The sequence below is a fragment of the Jaculus jaculus genome, chromosome 17 (assembly GCF_020740685.1).
Source record: "Jaculus jaculus isolate mJacJac1 chromosome 17, mJacJac1.mat.Y.cur, whole genome shotgun sequence".
Classification (NCBI taxonomy): domain Eukaryota; kingdom Metazoa; phylum Chordata; class Mammalia; order Rodentia; family Dipodidae; genus Jaculus; species Jaculus jaculus.
In genome coordinates this window covers 33,324,828-33,347,137 of record NC_059118.1, presented here as the reverse complement: position 1 = coordinate 33,347,137, position 22,310 = coordinate 33,324,828, and the positions used below count along the sequence as shown (strand labels likewise).

Genomic DNA, 22,310 nt, shown 5'->3' with positions numbered 1-22,310 from the left:
GCATATAGTTCTTCTTTGGAGGTCTTTAAGAGAACAATTCTGCCAGAGTCAGCCACTTTTTTTTTTGTTGTTTATTTACTTATTTGAGAGTGACAGAGATAGAAAGAGGCAGAGAGAGAGATTGAGAATGAGTGTGCCAGGGCCTCCAGCCACTGCAAATGAACTACAGCTGTGTGTGCCCCCTTGTGCATCTGGCTAACGTGGGTCCTGGGGAACATGAGCCTTGAACCAGGGTCCTTAAGCTTCTACAGGCAAGCGCTTAACTGCTAAGCCATCTCTCCAGCCCCAGAGTCAGCCTCTTTGAAGACCCTTTGGTAAGAGGATCACCTTGCAAACAACTGCTTTTCCTAAGCTGTGCATCGGTAGCTTGCGGAGAGGTCTTGCCTTAACATTAAGAAATTGTCCTTCAAAATGATCAGAAAAGGCCATGCAGAGTCTTCATTTGTGTCTGCACCCTGCTCTCTCAGCTCTCAGCATCTAGACTGCCACCTGGCTTGCAGGTTTGCAGAGGAAGGACTGGCGTTTGCTGGTCGTGATTGTTCTGGCTCTGTGCATGTCTGTCACTGGTCATGTTCACCATGATGACAAAAGAATGTTTACTTCTAGACAGAGGTGATTTGCATCAAAATCATGAAGCATTTCACAGAGTCCTCATACTCTAAGGAAATCTAGAATAAATTGGAAGTTAAGTTTTTATCACTCTGTAAATTGAATAGTCCCCCAAGTGGTTGTTATATGATTTACAACTTAGCACCTGTGCAAAATTTGTTACCAGGAAAGAATTTATTTTATTATAATTATTTTCTATTTATTTGCAAGCAGAGAGAAGAGAGTGGGAGGGAAGGGTAAGCATGGGCACTCTAGGGCACTGCAAACAAACTCCAGATGCATGCACCACTTTGTGCATCTGACTTTACATGGGTACTGGGGAATTGAACTCAGCTTGTTAGGCTCTGCAGGCAAATGTCTTAACTGCTGAGCCATCTCTCTAGCCCAGGGAAGAATTTTTTTAAAACCTATCCAAATTCCATAATTTACCACAAAATAAAAAAGAAAGCTCATTCACTTTCTAAAGTCAAGATTCGTTCTTGAGGGCTGGAGGGATGTCTTAGTGGTTTAAAGTACTTGCCTACAAAGCCAAAGGACCCTGGTTTGACCACATAAGGACCCACATAAGCCAGATGCACAAGGTGGCAAATGTGTCTAGAGTTGGTTTGCAGTGGCTGGAGGCCCTGGCGTGCCTATTCTCTCCGTATCTTTCTCTCATAAATAAATAAAAATATTTAAAAGATTAGTCTTTGAACAATAAGAAATCTTCATTGTTGGGGCTGGAGAGATGGCCCAATGCTTTTAAGGCAAAGGCTGACTGCCTCATGTAAAGCCAGATGCACAAAGTGGTGTGTGTATCTAGAATTCATTTGCCGTGACAGGAGGCCCTGATGTGCTCATTTGCTCCTTCTCACTTTCTCTCCTTTCAAAAATAAATATTTTTATATATTTTTAAAAAATTATTTATTTCTTTATTAGGGGTGGGGAGGAAGAGGCAGATAGAGAGAAAGAATGGTCATACTAGGGCCTCCAGTCACTGCAAATTAATTCCAGACACACGTGCCAACTTGTGCATCTGGTTTATGTGGATACTAGGGAATTGAACCTGGGTCCTTAGGCTTCACAAGCAAGCACCTTAAATGCTGAGCCATCTCTCCAGCCCTAAATAAGTATATAATTTATTTTTTAGAGAGAGAGAGAGAGAGAGAGTGAGAGAGAGAGAGAGAATTGGCATGCCAGGGCCTCAGCCACTGCAATCAAACTCCAGACACTTGTGCCACCTAGTATGCATATGTGACCTTGCACTTGTGTCACCTCTGTGTGTCTGAGTTACATGGGATCTGGAGAGATACCAAACATGGGTCCTTAAGCTTTGCAGGCAAGTGCCATAACTGCTAAGCCATCTTTCCAGCCCTAAATAATTGTTTTTCAAGGTAGGGTCTCACTCTAGCCTAGTTGACCTGGAATTCACTGTGTAGTCTCAGGGTGGCCTCAAACTCATGGCGATCCTAGTACCTCTGCCTCCCAAGTGCTGGGATTAAAACAAAAAAAATATTTAAAAAATTCTTTTTAATTAATTATTTGACAGAGAGGGAGGGAGGGAGGGGTGAGAGAGAGAATGGGCATGCCAGGGCCTCTAGCCACTGCAAATGAATTCCAGATATGTGTGCCCCTTTTGCATCTGGCTAATGTGGGTCCTGGGGAATTGAACCTAGGTCCTTTGGCTTTGCAGGCAAATGCCTTAACTGCTAAGCAATCCTTCCAGCCCTAATAATTTTTTGTTTGTTTGTTTTGCAAGGCAGGGTCTTACTCTAGCTCAGCCTGACCTAGAATTCAAAGTGTATTTTCAGGATGGCCTTGAACTCATGGTGATCCTCCTACCTCTGCCTCCCAAGTGCTGGGATTAAAGGCATACACCACCACACCCAGCTTCTAATAAATATCTTTTCAAAGATTGCTCATTGTTCAAGAGTCTTCCTTTGGTGGTGTGGTGGTTTGATTCAGGTGTCCCGCATAAACTTAGGTGTTCTGAATGCTAGGTTCCCAGCTGATGGGTATTTGGGAATTAATGCCTTCTGGAAGGAGTGTAGTGTTGGGGGCAGGCTTATGGGTGTTATAGCCAGTTTCCCCATGCCACTGTTTGGCACACCCTGCTGTTGCTGTGGTCCACCTTATGTTGGCCAGGGGGTGATGTCCACCCTCTGCTCATGCCATCATTTCCCCCTGCCATCGTGGAGCTTCCCCTCGAGCCTGTAAGCCAAAATAAATCTCTTTTTCCCAGAAGCTGCTCTTGGTTGGGTGATTTCTACCAGCAATGCGAACCGGACTGCAACAGGTGGTTTATAAGTAATTTTCTACAGCAGAGAAATGCTTATCTCTTGATTGCTGCTTTCACTACTTATCCTTTAGGTTGGTCTGATGTTTGGATCTCTTCAGATGGGTGTGATGCTATTCTGATGAGGTTAGGGACGCTTTACAGATGGTGCATCTGTAATTGCACCTCAGGCCTCTTAGCTTCCCTGAACCAGGGATGTTACAGATTCTAGCAAAGCAACACTTTTGCTTGCCTGCTTTTGGCTTGGAGTGTGGAGGCTGCAGAGCAGCAGCATTGAGAGGTCTCATACCAATGTGGATAACAGCTTCACCTGCTTGAATGGGTGTGTTCTTTTCATATTAACAATGAGTAAAATTAAGCTGAACATGGTGTAATCTCAACACTTGGGTGGGGGACATAGGCATAAGAATTACTATGAGTTTGGGCTGGAGAGATGGCTTAGCGGTTAAGTGCTTGCCTGTGAAGCCTAAGGACCCCGGTTCGAGGCTCAGTTCCCCAGGTCCCACGTTAGCCAGATGCACAAGGGGGTGCATGCGTCTGGAGTTCATTTGCAGAGGCTGGAAGCCCTGGTGCACCCATTCTCTCTCTCTCCCTCTATCTGTCTTTCTCTCTGTGTCTGTTGCTCTCAAATAAATAAATAAAGAATTACTATGACTTCGAGGCCAGCCTGAGCTATAAGTAGTGAAGCCTATCTCAAACTAACAAAAATTAGTGAAATTAATTTAATTGTACTGAACTATATATTTCTACAGTAACTTAAAAAAAATGAAGTCTTTTCATTTTTGTTGCTAGGTTATATTGAATGGATTTTTCATGCATTTGCCAAAATGATGTGCTAAGTATAGTGATTCATGCCTGTAATCCCAGCATTTGAAGGGCTGAAATAGGATTGTTGTGAGTTCAAAGCCAGCCTGTGCTACAAAGTGAGTTCCAGGTCAGCCTTGGCTAGAGTGAGACCCTGCCTCAAAAAAGAGCAACATGGCGGGGAGGGGGCCGGGGCAATGGCTAACGGTTAAGATGCTTGCCTGCAAAGCCTAAGAACCCTGGTTTGATTTCTCAAGGCTCATGTAAGTCAGATGCACAAGGGTGTGCATGTGTCTGGAATTCGTTTGCAGTGGCTACAGTTCCTGCTGTGCCCATTTTCTCTTTCTATCTGCCTCTTCTCTCTCTTTCAAATAAATAAATAAAATATGGGGGGGGGAAACCCAAAATCAACAGGCCAGGCATGGTGGTGCATGCCTTTAATCTCAGCACTTGGGAGACAGAGGTAGGAGGATCACCATGAGTTCAAGGCCACCCTAAGACTACATAGTGAATTCCAGGTCAGCCTGGTCTAGAGTGAAACCCTACCTCAAAAAAACAAAACAACAACAACAAAAACCAATAAAATATTGATATATATACATCACTTAGCAAGCATTTTTGGAGTACAGGCCCTGGATACATACATACAGACATATACATATATATATATATGGACAGGGTCCTTTCCCTCATGAATAAGTATATAATGGCAACCCAAAGTGTGCCCTGGAAAGAGAAAGTAGGTGAGCAATTTCCGTAGAAGCTTCTAGCCCAGTCTTGGCTGTGGGAGGGGGAGGTTTTTTGAAGAAGGAACATTTGAGAAGACATTGTAAGGAAGAGGAGTATATCAGGTAAAAGCTCCAGGCAGGAGAAGCAGTATGTGCCAAGGCCCTGAAGCAGGAAGAACATGTTTTGTGAGTAACTGACCAAAGATCAGTGGACATAGATTAGCAAGGGGTGTAGAGGCAAATGGTTCAATAGAGGGCACTGCAAAAGTGGGCAGAGCCAGAAGACACTAGGCCATATTAAGGATTTTAATCATTAAAATGTGAGTCTTCTTTTTAAAGGCGTGTGCCACCATGCCTGGCTTAATTTTTTTTAAATTTTATTATATTTTTATTCATTTCTTAGAGAGAGAGAGGGAGGAAGGGAAGGAGAGAGAGAAAATGGGCATGCCAGGACGTCTAGCCACTGCAAACGAACTCCAGACGCATGTGTTACTATGTGTATCTGGTTTATGTGGGTCCTGGGGAATTGAACCTGGGTCCTTTGGCTTTGCAGGGTAACGCCTTAACTGCTGAGCCATTGCTCCAGCCCACAAAATGTGATTTTTTCACCCATTTAAAAACTTACAAAATCAAAGTGTCAGTCAGTAGGAGCAAATGAGTCATATGATGATGTAATACAGTATTATAAAGTTATAAAAAAATGAATGAGGAAAGCTGGGTATGGTGGTGCTGCCTTTAGGAGGATCAGCATGAGTTTGAGACCAGTCTGTGACTACATAGTGAATTCTAGGTCAGCCTGGGCTAGTTGAGACACCCTTAATAAAAGAAAAAGAATGAGGAAATTTATTATGCAAAAACCTTAGCTAATCAGAAATAGTATGTTTATAACTGGGGAGATGGCTCAGTGATGAAAGGCACTTGCTTGCAAAGCCTAAAGGTCCAGGTTTGATTTCTCAGTGCCCACATAAAGCCATAAACACAGCATGGCACATGAGTCTAGAGTTTGCAGTGACAAGAGACCCTGTTATGCCAAAGCTCTCTGTCTCTTTCTCTCTTTAAAATAAATTTTTTAAGGGCTGGAGAGATGGCTTAGTGGTTAAGCGCTTGCCTGAGAAGCCTAAGGACCCCGGTTTGAGGCTCGGTTCCCCAGGTCCCACGTTAGCCAGATGCACAAGGGGGCGCACGTGTCTGGAGTTCGGTGTCTGTTGCTCTCAAATAAATAAAAAATTAAAAAAAAATTATTAAAAAAATAAAATAAATTTTTTAAAAAGGAAATAATATGTTTATTTGTAGGATGAGATAAGTAATAATCATTTTGATTCTAGTCAATATTTTGCCAAGTGAAACAAACATACCTCCATTTATATTTTGTATCTTTTTTTTTTTTTTTTGGTTTTTCAAGGTAGGGTCTCACTCTGGCTCAGGCTGACCTGGAATTTACTATGTAGTCTCAGGGTAGCCTCTCTCTTTGCAACTAATAAAAAATTTTCAAGTGTAGATAAAGGACTGGAGATATGGCCTAATGGTTAAGGCGCTTGCCTGCAAGGCCTAAGGACTCATGTTAGACCCTCCAGGTCCCATGTAAGCCAAACACACAGTGACCCAAGCACACAAGGTTGCACATGCACACAAAGGGGCACACACATAAGGAGTTTGAGTGCAGTGCCTAAAGGCCCTGGTGTCCCAGTTCTCTCTCTTTCACACTCTTACTCTTGAACACACACACAAAAAGACAGTCTGTTGGTTCTTGCCTCAAAAAAAAAGTAGATTAACGATAGGGTTATGGGGCTGGAGAGATGGCTTAGTGGTTAAGGTGCTTGCCTGCAAAGCCTAAGGACCTATGTTCAACTTCCCAGAATCCACATAAGGCAGACACACAAGGTGACACGTGTGCAGGTCACACATGTGTACAAGGTGGCACATGCATCTGGAATTCCATTACAGTGGCTGGAGACCCTGGTGTACCAATTCTCTTCCCTTTTCTGTCTCTCTCTCTCTCATAGAAAAGGGCCAGTCTGTTGGGTTTTCCTCAAAAAAAAAAAATAAATAAAAGATAAGGTCATGGCACTTACATGTATGTATATATATGTACATAATGGATGTGTTCTACATAGTCTTTACTAGAGTTTTTGTCAGTTCAGAATATATTGAAAATTCAAGTTGTTTTCAATATGTATTCAAATACATTCAGGATATTCCAGTTTTATAATGTGAACCATGTTTTATTATGGCTATATTTTACTTGAAATTGTAATAAGATTTTATAACTAAAAAAAACTAGCTTAGCCTGGTTAAATAGGACTGTAATCCAGGTCACTAAAGAGGCTGAGGCAAGATGATTGCAGAAGGCCTGGTTGGGCAACTTAGTGAGATCCTGTCTCAAAATAAAGTAAAAAGAGGACTTAGGATATAGTTCAGTGGTAGAGTTACATGCCTAGCATGTATAAGGGCACTAGGTGCCGTAATATTAAAATGAAAGAGAAAGCCCAACCTAATAATTTATGATTTTCTCTGTATGGAATTTGGAAGGAATCTTTTGGTTTAGTAAGCTATTCTTTTCTCTGGATTTTTTTGTACTGATAATATTTCATTCTGTTTTAGAATTTGAGGATATATGCTATCTTTGGTCAGATATGTTTTGTGAAATGTTACAGTAGTTAAAAACATGTTTGCTCAATAAAATGTTTAAAAAATTAAATATGGCATGTGTGGTGGTTTGAATGTGAATGTATGTCCCTCATAGACTCGTGTGTATATGTGTGCATGTGTGTGTGTATATATACATACACACACATACATACATACATAATTTATTTATTTGAGAGAGAGAGAGAAAATGGGTGTCAACCCAGGAAAGGCTAAATGAGTGGGAATGCAAACTCCTTTTTTTTTTTTTTTTGAGGCAAGCACAACAGACTGCCTTTTTAATGTGAGAGTGAGAGAGAGAGTGAGAGAATTGGCATGCCAGGGCCTCCAGCCACTGCAATCAAACTCTAGATGCATGTGCCTCCTTATGCACAAGTGAAACCTTACACGCTTGCATCACTGTACATCTGGCTTACGTGGGACTTGGAGAGTCTAACGTATATCCTTAGGCTTCACAGGCAAGTACCTTAAATGCTAAGCCATCTCTCCAGCCCTACAAACTCTTAAAAAGAGATGACTTAAAGGAAAAATTCCAAGTCTGAAGGACAAGATTTATTTCCTTCCTGGATTAACAATATGACTGTCATTGCATACCTGATACTGATTTTGGAAGCAAGTCATGAAGTGTACATGGTTCCAGAAACCAATGGGAAGTAGGATAGTATGACGATATTGAAGGCCAAAAAGGCCACAGAGTATGGAGCTGAAGATGGGCCATGGTTGTGGTTTGTGATGGAGACCCTGAGATGTTTTGGATATACCAGTAATGTGCAAAGGGTACCATGGTGCACTGTCAGACCTGAACTACAGATGTTTATCTGATGATTATTGATTATTGTATTGGTCCAGTTACTCCTTGTTATGCCTTTTAGTAATGAAAATGTTTACTCTGCCATTATGTGTTAAAAGTATGTAACTTGTTTTGATTTTACAGGACTCACACTTAAGAGACAATCTTAAATCTCAGATGAGACTTATGACTTTGAAACATTCTTGAAGTTGGTAAAGACTATGGAAACCTTTGAAGTTGGACTGAATGCAATCTATATTGTGATATGGTCACAAGTCTTTGGGGGCAGGTGTGGATTATGATGGCTTGAATGTGAATTCATGTTCTCCACAGACTTGGGTGTTTTATTAAGCTTGTAGCTTGGGTCTCCAGCCATCTGCCTGGAGGAGGTGTCACTAAGGGCAGATCCTGGGATCCAGCCCAAACGTGTGTTTGGGGGTGGATCTGATTCCAGCCCAAAGGTGTATGGGGAGCTGTTTGAGCACTGGGTTTGTGCTTGATTGTGGTGCTGGTTGATTGGTAGTTTATCTCTTCTTTAATCTGTGAAAGGGAGCCAGTTTCTTCTGCCATTGAACATCCTCTGGATCTATACACTTAAAATAAATCCCTTTCTCCCATAAACTATCTGGTTTGGATATTCATCTCAGCAATGTGACTATAATAGCACGGGAAGGAAAATAAAGAATGTTTACAGCCAGCTGTGGTGGCACACGCCTTTAGTCCCAGCACTCTGGAGGCAGAGGTAGGAGATCACTGTGAGTTCAAGGTCACCCTGATAATACCGAGTGAATTCCAGGTCAGTCTGGGCTAGAGTGAGACCCTACCTCTAAAAAGAGAGAGAGAGAGAGAATGTTTACTAGTTGAGATAGCAGCTGGCTCAATCTCTGGTCCTGCCATTTAACTGGACACCTCTCTTCAGCTCTCTAAAACTTTCCATCTTTAAGGAAAGACTAGTGATTTTACTGACTTGTAAGCATGGTGGTGTGAATTTCTTGATACCATACCTTTGAAACACTGCAGAGAGTTCCTTGATGTGGTAATCACCTGTAGAAAAGTTACTTTCATTTTCTATGAAAATAGCTTCTAATTAAACTGCATATCAAACATTAGAGAGCACAGAGAAGCTGGTTACACCAAACAGTTATTTGTGGTTGCCTCTGACAGGTGAGATTATGGCTGATATATATATATATAGTTTGTTTGTTTGTTTGTTTATTTATTTATTTGAGTGAGCGAGAGAGAAAGAGGCAGAGAGAGAATGGGCATTCCAGGGTCTCCAGTTTCTGCAAATGAACTCCAAACACATGTACCACCTTGTTCATGCATCTGGCTTATGTGGGTCCTAGAGAATCAAACCAGGGTCCTTTGGCTTTGCAGGCAAATGCCTTAACCACTAAGACATCTCTCCAGCCCCATGGCTGATTTTTTGATGATTGGAGGTGGTGTGGAGTGGAGGGATTGGTGCTGGGATTCCAACTCATTGCCTTGTGCATGCTAAGCACACACTACCCCTGAGCTATGCTCCAGTAAGGCTGATTAAAAAAAAAAATTACTTACGTATTCATTTATTTATTTGAGAGACAGAGAAAGAGGCAGAGAGAGATAAAGAGAATGGGTGCACCAGGGCTTTCAGCCACTGGAAGTGAACGCCGGACGCATGTGCCACCTTTGCATCTGGCTTACTGGGGAATTGAAGCTGGGTCCTTAGGTTTTGCAGGCAAGCACCTTAAACATTAAGCCATCTCTTCAGCCCATGATGTTTTTTTTTTTTTTTTTTTTTTTTTTGTTAATAAAAATATTTATTAGAGAGAGAATGAGAATGGGTGGACCTCTAGCCACTGCAAACGAGCTCCAGACACATGTGCCACTTTGTGCATCTGGCTTTATGTCGGTACTAGGGAATTGAACTTGGGTCCTTAGGCTTTGCAGTCAAGTGCCTTAACCATTGCGCCATCTCTTCAGCCCTGCTGATAGCTGGGTTTGTATGAATGCTTATATGCATATATGTATTTCTTTTATGGTGCTGAGAATTGAACCCAGTGCCTCCCACATGCTAGACAAGTGCACTGCCACTGAGTTTTGGATGTTTTATAGATTTTCAGTCACCAGAAGGTATTTATTTAAAATTGGTAATTCCTATCATTTATATACATTGTCTCTGCTGAAACTGAATTTTTACTAATATCAATTAATGGCCATACTGGAAAGTGTACAAATCCTAACTCTTAATTCAACACATTTTTCTCTGTCTTTTTTCTTTGTCTTTCTGTATTTTAGTTAGTATGTCATCTTAAAAGGCTTTGCGGCCACAACCTCTAAATTGTGATTAGAATGGAAAAGGGCCTGTATTCTGAGGCCATCTGTGGGAGTTGCATTGTCTGAAACTTGACAGATGGTGAGGTCAAAAGATTGACTTTTTGAGCCTGGCATAATGTGCTCATGATGCTATAGGAAGAAATCTGACTGATATTTTAACTTAACAGGAGACCTTGGTGATAGGATTCAGTAGTGTGCGATTGTTGAGTGTGGATGGACATAATACATCAGCGCACATGACTGGTTTATATCTGAGAAGGCAACTTCTGGGAACATTTGCTTTCACATTTATTTTCTTGACACTTTTGAGGGTTTAAGTCACATATTAAAAATTTGCAGATAATCTTTTTAGATTAAAGAAATATAAAGGAGAGTATTTAAAATGCCTGGAAAAAAATTTAAAAATACTTAGAAGTATGTTTTAGCAGCTTTTAAAATGTTGCTCAAAACCAGTATACCATATTTCTTAATCGTAATTGAAAGAAGGTGGTTTCTGTCACCATCCCGTTTCTTTTTACAGTGTTGATCTAGATGTACTTTTATTTTATTAAAATTACATTTGAGCTTTGGGGAGTGAAGGATGAAGAAAAAAAAATGAACTTAATGTTTGTTGTTTGTGGTCTGCGATCTGTTGGGCTATAAACCACATAACCAGAGCTGTGGATGCTCTGGCTCGTCAGTGCTGCTGAGGAGGAAGTAAGCACCTGTTGCCTGCCTGCACTTGCTCATGTCAGAGGAGTTTTTAATGACCTTTAAATGCTTTTCGTGTTTTCTGTTTTAAAGTTGGGATTTATGTTTTTTCTTTCTTTCTTTTTTGGTTTGTTTTTCAAGGTAGGGTCTCACTGTAGTCCAGGCTGACCTGGAATTCATTATGTAGTCTCAGGCTGACCTCGAACCCACAGCAGTTCTCCTACCTTTGCCTCTCAAGTGCTGGGATTAAAGGTGTGCACCATCATACCTAGCTGAATTTATGTTCTTTTCCTTTTTTATTTTTCATGGATGTAAATTATATATTACTTACTTTGGAACAAGAATCGTTGATTTGTCATAAGAATTTGGTGAACTGATTTTCCCCTGACCCTGATGCTTACCTTGTGCTTGGCAGCATTCTGATAATAGTCTATATATTGACTCACTTAATGAAGTAAATGTACTATTAATAGTTTACCAAACAAGGTATTGAGGCACAGGGAACTTAAGGTAAATTTGCTCAATAAATCCATTTACTTTGGCTTGATTTCCAATATTCATCATTTAGGTAAAATTTAAAGGCTTATCTGTGCTGAATCTTGGTAAGGGGGGATAGAGCATACTAAAAAAAAATTGTACTTGGTTCTGAAAAGCTCACTGATGTGGCTAAACAGTATTTTTTATTTTTATTTTTTGGGGTTTTTTTTTTTTTTTTGATTTTTTGAGGTAAGGTCTCACTGTAGCCCAGGCTGACCTGGAATTCACTATGTAGTCTCAGGGTGGCCTCGAACTCACAGCAATCCTCCTACCTCTGCCTCCCGAGTGCTGGGATTAAAGGCATGCGCCACCACGCCCAGCTCTATTTTTTATTTTTTAATAATTGATATGGACATATTTTGTATGTAAACATCACATGTTGGTACCATCCTTTCCCTCCTTCCTGCCCCTTTTCTGAAGAGGCCTTCCTCATTGGGGATGCAGGTCAACCTCATGGATATTGTGGGTCATGCATTATGGGGCAGTAGTCAGTTATGGGGGAGAGGCAATGTTTCTGTGCAAAATGTCCCAACTTGTGGCTCTAACAATCTTTCTGACCCCTCTTCTGCAAGATTCCCTGAACCATGCTGGGAACATTTTAAGTCTGCTTCAGTGATGGGCACTTAGGAGCATCTAGATGTCTGGTTTGGTAGCTGTTGAGTGTCCTCAGTATCTTTCTCCATCACCCTTGTGCTGATATCAGCTTAACTAAGAGAGCAGCATTCTTGCTCATTTCCCGAGTTCCTCTGTGGTTTCAGCTGGGGCCAGGGTGGAGTGTGCTAGGTCGTTTGTCTCCTCAAGTCCAGTTCCCATCTGAAAAAGAGAAGCACATTCTCCAACGGAGAGTGAAGTCAGTGCCAATTAAATGGGATAACCATTATTAATTTAGAGAGAATTTAAGGGTTTAGACACTTTTATAGTGTAAGGTTAGTGAGAGCTAAGTAGTATTTTTTAAAAATAATTTTTATTTATTTATTAGAGAGAGAGAGAGAGGCAGAGAGAGAGAGAAAGAGAGAGAGAATGGGCACTCCAGGGCCTCCAGCCACTGCAAACAAACTCCAGACACATGTGCTACCTTGTGCATCTGGCTTATGTGGGTCCTGGGAATTGAACCTGGGTCCTTTGGCTTTGTAGGCAAGTGCCTTAACCACTAAGCCATCTCTCTAGCCCACTAAGCATTATTTTTTTAATTTAACTTTTTTTATTAGTTATGTACACAGTGTGTATACAGCCATGTTGTAACATTGTTAGCCTCCTTCCTGTCTTTTCCCCCTCTGCAGGGACCCTCCTTGTTGGGGAATATGGGTTGTGCACTGTGGGGTTAGCAGCTATCAGTTTGGGGTAAGAGGCAATGTCTTTGTGCATAATGTCCCAATGTGTGGCTCTAACAATCTTTCCACCCCCTCTTCTGCAAATTTCCCTGAGCCATGTTGGGTTCATTTTAGGTCTACTTCAGTGATGAGGTCTTGGAAGCCTCTGTGTCTATGGATTCTGGTTTGGTAGGAGTTGAGTGTTCTCTGTGTCTATCTCCTTCACCCTTGTGCTGATACCAGCTTCACCAAGAAAGCAGCATTCTTGCTCGTTTCCACAATTATTCAATGGTTTCAGCTGGGACCCTATTGTGTGATGGGCTGATTCTCTCCTCAGGATCTGTGTCCATCTGAAAAAGAGAAGCAAATTCTCCAACCGAGAGTGAAGTCAGTATCAGATAAATAGGATCGCCATTATTATCCGCTAAGCAGTATTTTTATTGGTAGTCTCTTACTATATCTACTGAAATAGTCATACTCTATAAATTTCCCAAGTTTTAAAGAACTTATTTATTTTTTTCTTTCTTTTGCAGTACTAGGGGTCAAACCCAGGATCTTGTGCATTCCAGGCACTTTAACAACCAAGCCTCATCTCTAGCCATTTGTCAGTGCACTGTGCTTTAATAGCACAGTGCCACCCAGCAGCTCTGTGTAGAAGTGTGTGAAATCGAGTCCTGATTTCGCACTAGCTGAGCTGGTCCAAGAATGCTCTGGGTACAGAGAGGCAGGGAGAGGGATACCTTATAGCTTATTCAAGCAGTGATATGTTATCTATATATATTTTAAAGCTTTTTTTTGCTGCTTTATTTATTTGAGAACGACAAAGAGACAGAGACAGAGAGACAGAGAGAGAGAGAGAGAGAGAGAGAGAGAGAGAGAATGGACACATCAGGGCCTCCAGCCACTGTAAATGAACTCCAGATGCATGTGCCACCTTGTGCATCTGGCTTATGTGGGTACTGGGGAATCAAGCCTCAAACCCGGTCCTTAGGCTTCACAGGCAAGTGCTTAACCACTAAGCCATCTCTCCAGCCCTGTTTATATTTCTTTTTTTTTATTTTTTTAAATTTATTTATTTATTTATTTGAGAGCGACAGACACAGAGAGAAAGACAGATAGAGGGAGAGAGAGAGAATGGGCGCGCCAGGGCTTCCAGCCTCTGCAAACGAACTCCAGACGCGTGCGCCCCCTTGTGCATCTGGCTAACGTGGGACCTGGGGAACCGAGCCTTGAACCGGGGTCCTTAGGCTTCACAGGCAAGCATTTAACCGCTAAGCCATCTCTCCAGCCCCTGTTTATATTTCTTTAGCCAGAATTATGTCATACATTACATGCTTAGACCATCTGGGAGCAAGGAAGGTGTAGTAATTTTAGTTATGTACATTTTACCTGTAACTTTTTAAGGAAGAAGAGGAAGATTGAGTAAGGAATAGTGTCTGCTTGCTTTGTATATAGAACCTTTTAAAAACAATTTATTCACACCATATATTTGGATGAGAAAGACTTGATTGTTTTCTGTTGTAATTAGGCATTTATTTGTTTGTTTATTTGGTTTTGTGAAGCAGTCTTACTCTAGTTCAGGCTGACCTAGAACTGACTCTAGTCCAGACTGGCCTCTAACTCAGAGTAATCCTCCTACCTCAGCCTCCCATGTGTTAGGATGATAGGTGTGTACCACCACTCCTGACTTCTGTTTTGTTCACTTAATGTGCTTTTCATTTACTTTGATTTTCCTCTTTTTTTAATGCTTTTAAATCAGTGGCTTAATGAATATACTCTCAAATACAACTAAGTAATACAAGTGTTATTAGTTGTCATTTAGTTTTTAATTTTTCATTTATTCAGTTCTCAACATTTCAGATTCATGAGACAGTCACTAATATAATTTATTTCCTATCAATAAGATTTTTAACATTTTAAGAGTTGATTTCCAATTTGCTGTTTTTTCTTCTTTTTAACTTATTTTGGTGTTTCTCTAATGACTGCTTGTGTGCATGCATGTCTACTTGCCTGTCCACCACCTGCTTGATTTCCTTTCTCTTTTCTTCTTTTCCTTTCTTCTCTTCTTTTCATTTCCTTTGTGGTTGAGACTATAACTTTGAAAAACTTGAAAATTAGTTGCTACTTTCTTGTTGATGTGTGTGGACAAATTATATATATACTTAAATGTTTCAATGTAGTGATAAACAACTTTACGTAGAGATCTTTTTATTAAGCTCGGGTAAAATATTAATCTAAGCTTACACACATAGCTGGTTGGTAGAGTGCCTGACTAGCATGCACAAAGCCTTGGGTTCAGTTCACACAGCCACATTGATAGGACATGATGCACACACCTGTACTCCTAGAACTGGGAAGATAGAAGAAGCAGGAGGATCAGGAGTTCCAGGTCATCCTCAGCTACATAGAGAGTTCGAAACCAGTCTATATGACATGAGACCCTGTGTCATGGTAGAGGACTTGCTAGGCAATTTGATCTCTATCCCCACAAATAAACCGATAAGCACGTAAGTGAATAAATTTCAAAGTATAGTACCTTACATTGTGTTTGAATATATTGCTTAGTTTGGTGAATGGGATATTAGGAATGTATGCTTTTATTATTCCCCCCATATTTAAGTTTATATCACTAGAGATGATATAAATAATTGATAAATGTAAGAGTGACGTGGTTAGGGACTTGATTTTAAGGCCAGGTTTCAGTTCTCATTATACTACTACAATAAAAAAACAAGAATAATAAATCGTAACTGAACATTTACATTTATGTTTTCCATAGCATTGAAAATTGCAACTCAGTATTACTTTGAAAAGTAAAAAAAAAAGTTTCTTCTGTTTTCATTTGACTTACAGATTTAGATTATATCATAAGGCCAAAGTTTGAAGGCCCCATTTCTTTTTTTTTTTTTTTTTTGCCATATTCTTAGGAATTTTGTTAATTTCAATTATGCTTATTCTCCATATTCTTTTCCAATTTGTATCCTTGACCACTTAGTTATCTTTTTTTTATTAGATAAAATATGTCCATTTATTTATTTTTTTCTGTTTGTTTGTTTTTCCAGGTAGAGTTTCGCTCTAGTCTAGACTGACCTGGAATTCACTATGTAGTCTCAGGGTAGCCTTGAACTCACGGCAATCCTACTTCTGTCTCCCAAGTGCTGGGATCAAAGGTGTGCGCCATCACACGTAGTTGTTTTATCCTTTTATTAAAGATTTAATTCTTAATTTATTTATTTGTTTATTATTATTATTATTATTTGTTTTTTTCAAGGTAGTATCACTTTATCCCAGGCTGACCTGGAATTCACTATGTAGTCTCAGGGTAGCCTTGAACTCATGGAGACCCTCCTACCTCTGCCTCCTGAGTGCTGGGATTAAAGGCGTGTGCCACCACACCCAGCTTCTTAATTTATTTTTATTTTTGTTTTTTCAAGGTAGGGTCTCACTCTGGCCCAGGCTGACCTGGAACTCACTATGTAATCTCAGGGTGGCCTTGAACTCATGGTGATCCAGCTACCTGTCTCCCAAGTACTGTGATTAAAGGTGTGTGCCACCATGCCCAGCTTTAATTTATTTTTTTTAAAGACAAAGTCTTTTCTTACTTTGTACCCAATGCTCCCCTAGACCTCACTATGTAGCCCAGCTGGCTTCTAATTTGTGGTAGTCCTCCTGCCTCACCCTCTCTACTTCCCCAAGTAAGGTATCACCCTTGCCCAGGCTGACCTGGAATTCACTATGGAGTCTCAGGGTGGCCTCCAACTCACAGCAGTCCTCCTACCTCTGCTTCCAGTGGTGATTGAAAACATGTGCCAGTATGGCTGGTGACATAATTTTAAAATAAGAAAAGAGTTGATGAGCTGGCCATGGTGACTCATACCTTTAATCCCAGTACCACTGGGGAAGTAGAGGTAGGAGGATCACCATGAGTTTGGGGCCACCCTGAGGTTACATAGAGTGAGACCCTACCTGGAGACCCCTGCTGACAGTAAACATACAAAATAAGAAAAAAGCTGAACATGGTGCCACATGCCTTAAATCCCAGCACTTGGGAGGCAGAGGTAGGTAGATCGCCACCCTGAGAATACATATTGAATTCCAGGTCAGCCTGGACTAGAGTGAGACCCTACCTTGAAACAAACAAACAAATAAACAAAACCACAAAATAAGAAAAATGTTTAGGCAACAAACTCCTGAATAACCTTTGCCCAGATTCACCAATTGCAAACATTTTTTTCATACGTGCTTTATTACTCTTTTCCTCTCCTATGTATTTTAGTTTATTCCCCTTCTTAAGACAAAGGACTCTTCATATACAAGAAAATTTAATCTCATTGACTAAAATTAATATAACATTGACAGCTGGGTATGTTTGCTGCTACTGTAACACCAGTGTTTGGGAGGCTGAGGCAGAGGATGGTTATGTTTGAGGCCACATTAGTTGATGTAGTGCCTGGTTAGATAGGGCTGTGTAGCAAACCCTGTCTAGAAGACAAAAAGAAAACAGGAGGAAGAAGAGGAGAAAGAGGAGGAAGGGAAGAGAAGGATTAGGAGGAAGAGAAAGAATAAGAACCACTGAAATTATCAAGCCTTGTGGACCTTTTAATTTTTAGTTAACTCATTATTCATTGTCACAGAAACCATATTTTTACGATACAGCAACCAATTTGAGATTATACATTGAATTTAATTTCTTGTGCTTTTAGATTTTCTAAGTTTAGAATGGGACTAAGGAGGTAACTTAGTGGTTTAAGGCACTTGCTTGTAAAGTCTACCAGCCCTGGTTCAATTCCCCTGTACTCACATAAAGCCAGATGCTAAAGTGACACGTAGCCGGGCGTGGTGGTGCACGCCTTTAATCCCAGCACTTGGGAGGCAGAGGTAGGAGGATCACCATGAGTTCGGGGCCACCCTGAGACTCCATAGTGAATTCCAGGTCGGCCTGGGCTAAAGTGAGACCCTTCCTCAAAAAAAATTTTTTTTTAAATTTATTTATTTGAGAGCGACAGACAGAGAAAGAGGCAGAGAGAGAGAAAGGGAGGGAGGGAGGGAGGGAGGGAGGGAGGGAGGGAGGGAGGGAGGGAGGGTGGGTACACCAGGACCTCTAGCCACTACAAATGAACTCTAGATGCGTGCGCCCCCTGGTGCGTCTGGCTAATGTGGGTCCTGGGGAGTCAAGCCTTGAACCAGGGTTCTTAGGCTTCACAGGCAAGTGCTTAACCGATAAGCCATTTCTCCAGCCCCCAAAAAACCTTTTTTCAAATCTAGGGTGGGGGCTGGATTGTTGGTTTAGAGGGTAAGGCGTTTTCCAGCAAAGCTTAAGGACCCAGATTTGATTGCCCAGAATCCATGTAAGCCAGGTGCACATGGTAGCACATGTATCTGGAATTCATTTGCATGGCTAGAAGCCATGGCACGCCCATTCTGTCTTTCATCTCTTCTCATCTCATCTCATCAATAAAAATAAATTTAAAATTTTTTAAAAATCTAGAATATTTCAGTTTTTCTGTTGCTTTTCAAAACGCATTATTTGGAAGAGTTCAAGCCATTAGTTTGGTCTTAAAATTTGTGTTTATTGAGCCAGGCGTGGTGGCACACGCCTTTTAATCCCAGCAGAGGCAGAGGTAGGAGGATCGCCATGAGTTCAAGGCCACCCTGAGACTACAGAGTTAATTCCAGGTCAGCCTAGACCAGAGTGAGACCCTACCTTGGAAAAAAAAGAAAAAAGAAAGAAACTTTGTGTTTACTATTTATTTGCATGTGCTTGTGTGTGTGCATGTGTGTGTAGGTGCGCCAGGGCCTCTTGCCCCACTGCAAATGGCTATCAGATGCATGGACCACTTTTTGCATCTGCCTTTATATGGATGCTAGGGAATTGAACCTGGTCTTTGTAAGGCTTTGCAAACAAGTGCTCTTACCTACTAAGCTACCTCCCCAGCTCCATTATTTTGAAGAATGATTAAATTGGTCATGATTAAATTTTGTATGTTGGGCAGAAGTATCTCAGAGATGATGTTCTGTCCCTCTCAGTGCACTTGGGAGAGATGATGATTTTTCCCTTTATTGCTTATCATTTGGTAATTTTGACCACTTAGCTAAAGGCTTCTTCACTGGAAAGCTGATAACGCTGTCGTTGAAGTAGAGTCCCACTGCAGCTCATGCTGACCTGCTGCCACTCGTAGCCCAGGCTGGTCTCCAACTCATGTCAGCCTCCTACCGTAGCGCCCCACAGTGCTGGGACTTAAGGTGTGCACCACCACGCTGGGCTTTGACTAATAAATGTTTTGTAAGGAGACATTTCAAGGCTATGTAAATACCCTTTTTTCACCATACTTCCACTCACTAGTTTTACCACTTATTGGTGATTCTTCCCTTATTGGTTATTGTGCTGATTATACAATGTAGGTTTTGCTAACTGTAGCATTCTTTTCTATTTATTAGTTCAAGCTTTCCCTTCTCCATCATCGCTAATAATTGTTTTAGTCATTGGGCCTTATAAACGTGCAGTGGTAGGTACCTGTGTACTTTTTACATGTCTTTGTCAGTGCTTAACACTTGTGGACTTCCAGCACAATAAAATATTCCAGGTTTATCCTGTACGTTTCCTACTTTGTCTTGGAATCAGCCCTTCTCCAAGAAGTGCTGATGTTTCTTTTATTGTATTATCTATAGGAACATAGTACAATGTTTTAAACTTTACTGCTGTAAATCCTAGTTTTTATCTGGAAAATGGGGGTTTCAGTGGGACATATTCTCATAGTGCTGTTGGTGAGGATTGATTCAGATAATTCACTTAGAAGCTTATGTTATTATAAATACTACATAAATGTTGCCTATTATTACTGTATTACTATCCCCTCTTTTTCCCTTTAACAGGATCTTTTAAAGAACTATTGAAGACGGTGGTTTTTTGTTTTTGATTTTTGTATGTTTTTTAATGGATTTTAAGAATCTTAAATATAATACAGTTTGACATGATGGCAAAAAATGTAAGTATAAATTTTAAAAAATCATGTGTATGGTGTGTGTGTGTGTGTGTGTGTGTGTGTGCACGTGCGTGCATGTGTGTCTGGATCTGTGTCACAGCATATGTGGAGGTCTGGGACATCAGGGTATTTCTCTCCACTTATTTCTTGAGACAGGGTCTCCTCTGTTAACTTTTCCATTTCCTGTGTAGTAGTCTGGATGGCCTGTGAGTTTCCAGATTCTCTTGGCTCTGCCTGCAGCTAGCTGTCTTAGACGTTTTGAGATTATAGACAGGTAGGCTTGCAAGCAGGCACCTTTAATTGTTAAGCCATATCCCAGTCCTGCCCCCCTTTTATTTTGGGTTTTTCGAGGTAGGGTCTCACTCTAGCCCAGGCTGACCTGGAATTCACTCTGTTCTCAGTGTGGCCTCGAACTCACAGTGATCCTCCTGCCTCTGCCTCCCAAGTGCTGGGATTAAAGACATGTGCCACCATGCCTGGCATTCCCCCCAAAATTTTTAATGTAACTTTTGAAAAATGAGCCTGTATTTTTTTTCTGTACATACTATCTCACTATGGTAGCTAGTCAAATTCAAGCTTTTAGTATGGATTTTTAAGTGATTTTGCTCACGTAGGTGTGGGGTAAGCCTTAAGACTATTGAGAACAGTGCTCGCTTGGCCTGGTAGGTCTTCTAAAGAGACACAGGTTGTTCTTTTCAGCAGCTGCGACTTCTTTCCTCCCGGGGCTGTGGTGACTTGGTTGGGTCCTGGCTGTAGGGTTACTGGGTCTCTCTGAGTACATACTGCTTGCTTTTATATTTACTCACGGGGGTGTGTCTCCTCTGAGGTTGGTCAGAAGAGGTTTCCATGTTCCCTGAAGTCGCTCCTGAAGACCAGTTAGACTTTAAATGTGTTGGAAAGGTTATGTAAATTTCCCTCACTGCGTGAGCTGTCTTTTGGGTTCTCTCTCTTTTTCTTTTTGTGTTCTTTTGAGACAAAGTGTCTCTAGCTCTAGCTGACCTACAACTCATATAGTCAAGATGCAGGGATGTTTTAAGGAATCACAAGTAGGGATTCAGTGGGCCTTCAGAAAGATCTGCATTTGTTAGTCATTTGTCCTCTCTCTGGTTGTCATTGTGCATCTGCTTCATTTGTCTGTCCTTCTCCTTCTCTGCAGGCCATCTTAGTTCCACAGCCAGCCCCTCTCACCATGTCTTTCTGCGTGGTAAGGAACCAGCCTGTTCACTGAGAGGTGTGAAGGAAGGGCTGTGCTGCCTGCGCCACCTCCAGCTGTGGACTTTGAGTGAAGGACCTTGGCACAGCTTGAGTCTGGTGGCCACTCGTAGGTTAGCTAGATGTAAGCAGAGAACCAAGTGTCCTTTTGTGTAAAATGGCTGGTGAGGGCCTGTCACAATGTGTGAAGAGATGATAAAAGACTTCTCTAGGGCTGGAGAGATGGCTTAGTGGTTTAGCGCTTGCCTGTGAAGCCTAAGGACCCCGGTTCGAGGCTCAATTCCCCAGGACCCACGTTAGCCAGATGCACAAGGGGGTGCACACGTCTGGAGTTTGTTTGCAGTGGCTGGAAGCCCTGGCATGCCCATTCTTTCTCTCTGCCTCTTTCTCTCTCTGTTGCTCTCAAATAAATAAGTAAAATAAGAAAAAAAAATTTAAAAAAAGACTTCTCTAAATATTACATCTAAAGGGTAGTGCTAACAAATAAGCCCTTATTATAATAGTCCCCTGTTTCAAATGTTTTATTTTAATTTTATTTGCTTATTTTGATAGAGAAAGAGACAGAGTGATTATTGGCACACCAGGACCCCCTGCCACTGCAAATGAACTGCAGACACATGTGCCATATGGATCTGGTTTTACATGGGAACTGGGGAATTGAACCCAGTCAGGATTTGTAAACAAGCACCTTTAACTGTTGAGCCATCTTTCTAGCCCCAATAATAATAGTCCCTTCTTATTTGTGGTTTTGCTTTCTGTAGTTTCACTAACTCTAGGTCAACCACAGTCCAAAAATATTAAGTGGAAATTTCTACAAATAAGTAATATTTAATTTTAAATTGTATTCCATTCTGGGTAGTGTGGTGAAATCTGACATCATCCCACCTTGAGTGTTGTTAATTACTTTGTCAAGTTTATTTCTACTGTGTATGCTACCTATCTGTTGCATACAGCTTCAGGTTCACTAAAATGAACTTCCAAACTGCACGTTATGGAAGGAAAGGATTTATTGAAGCTTACAAATCCAGGGGAAGTTTCATAATGGCAGAAGAAGCTGGCCCCCTCTTAACAGAGCAAGTAAAGAAAGAGAAGCCCTAAGCCAAAAGCCAAAAGCCATATGAAACACTTCAGGAAGCCCAGGCAGAACTACACACTTTGTATATCTTTACATTGAAATCTCAAACCCACCACCACACCTTAAGATCTGCTCAGTGATACCTCCTCCAGCCAGGTGGCTGCAGATGCAAACTACAAACTGATAAAACACTGAATATACTGGGGGCCATCTATTCAAACTACCACACTATCCTTTAGTCACTTAGTGGCCCTTCTAGGTTTTAGATAGACTGTTGAGGGATAACAGAGCTTATGTTCAAATCACCATTATTATATAGGCATGGTAGTCCATGA

The 22,310-nt window shown here is 41.1% G+C and overlaps 1 protein-coding gene across 8 annotated transcripts in view; it reads left to right on the top strand.

Annotated features, from left to right (window-relative positions):
* Tfdp2 (transcription factor Dp-2) overlaps window positions 1-22,310 on the top strand; it is a 207,423-nt gene that overhangs the window by 53,690 nt on the left and 131,423 nt on the right. For 5 of the 8 annotated variants that reach the window (XM_045136281.1, XM_045136280.1, XM_045136279.1 and 2 more), the window contains exon 3: window positions 19,579-19,691. The exons of the other annotated variants lie outside the window; for them this stretch is intronic. In XM_045136281.1, the coding sequence (XP_044992216.1) occupies window positions 19,677-19,691 (15 nt within the window). In that variant the 5' untranslated portion in view covers window positions 19,579-19,676. The remainder of the gene's footprint in view (window positions 1-19,578; window positions 19,692-22,310) is intronic. 8 annotated transcript variants of the gene reach the window in all.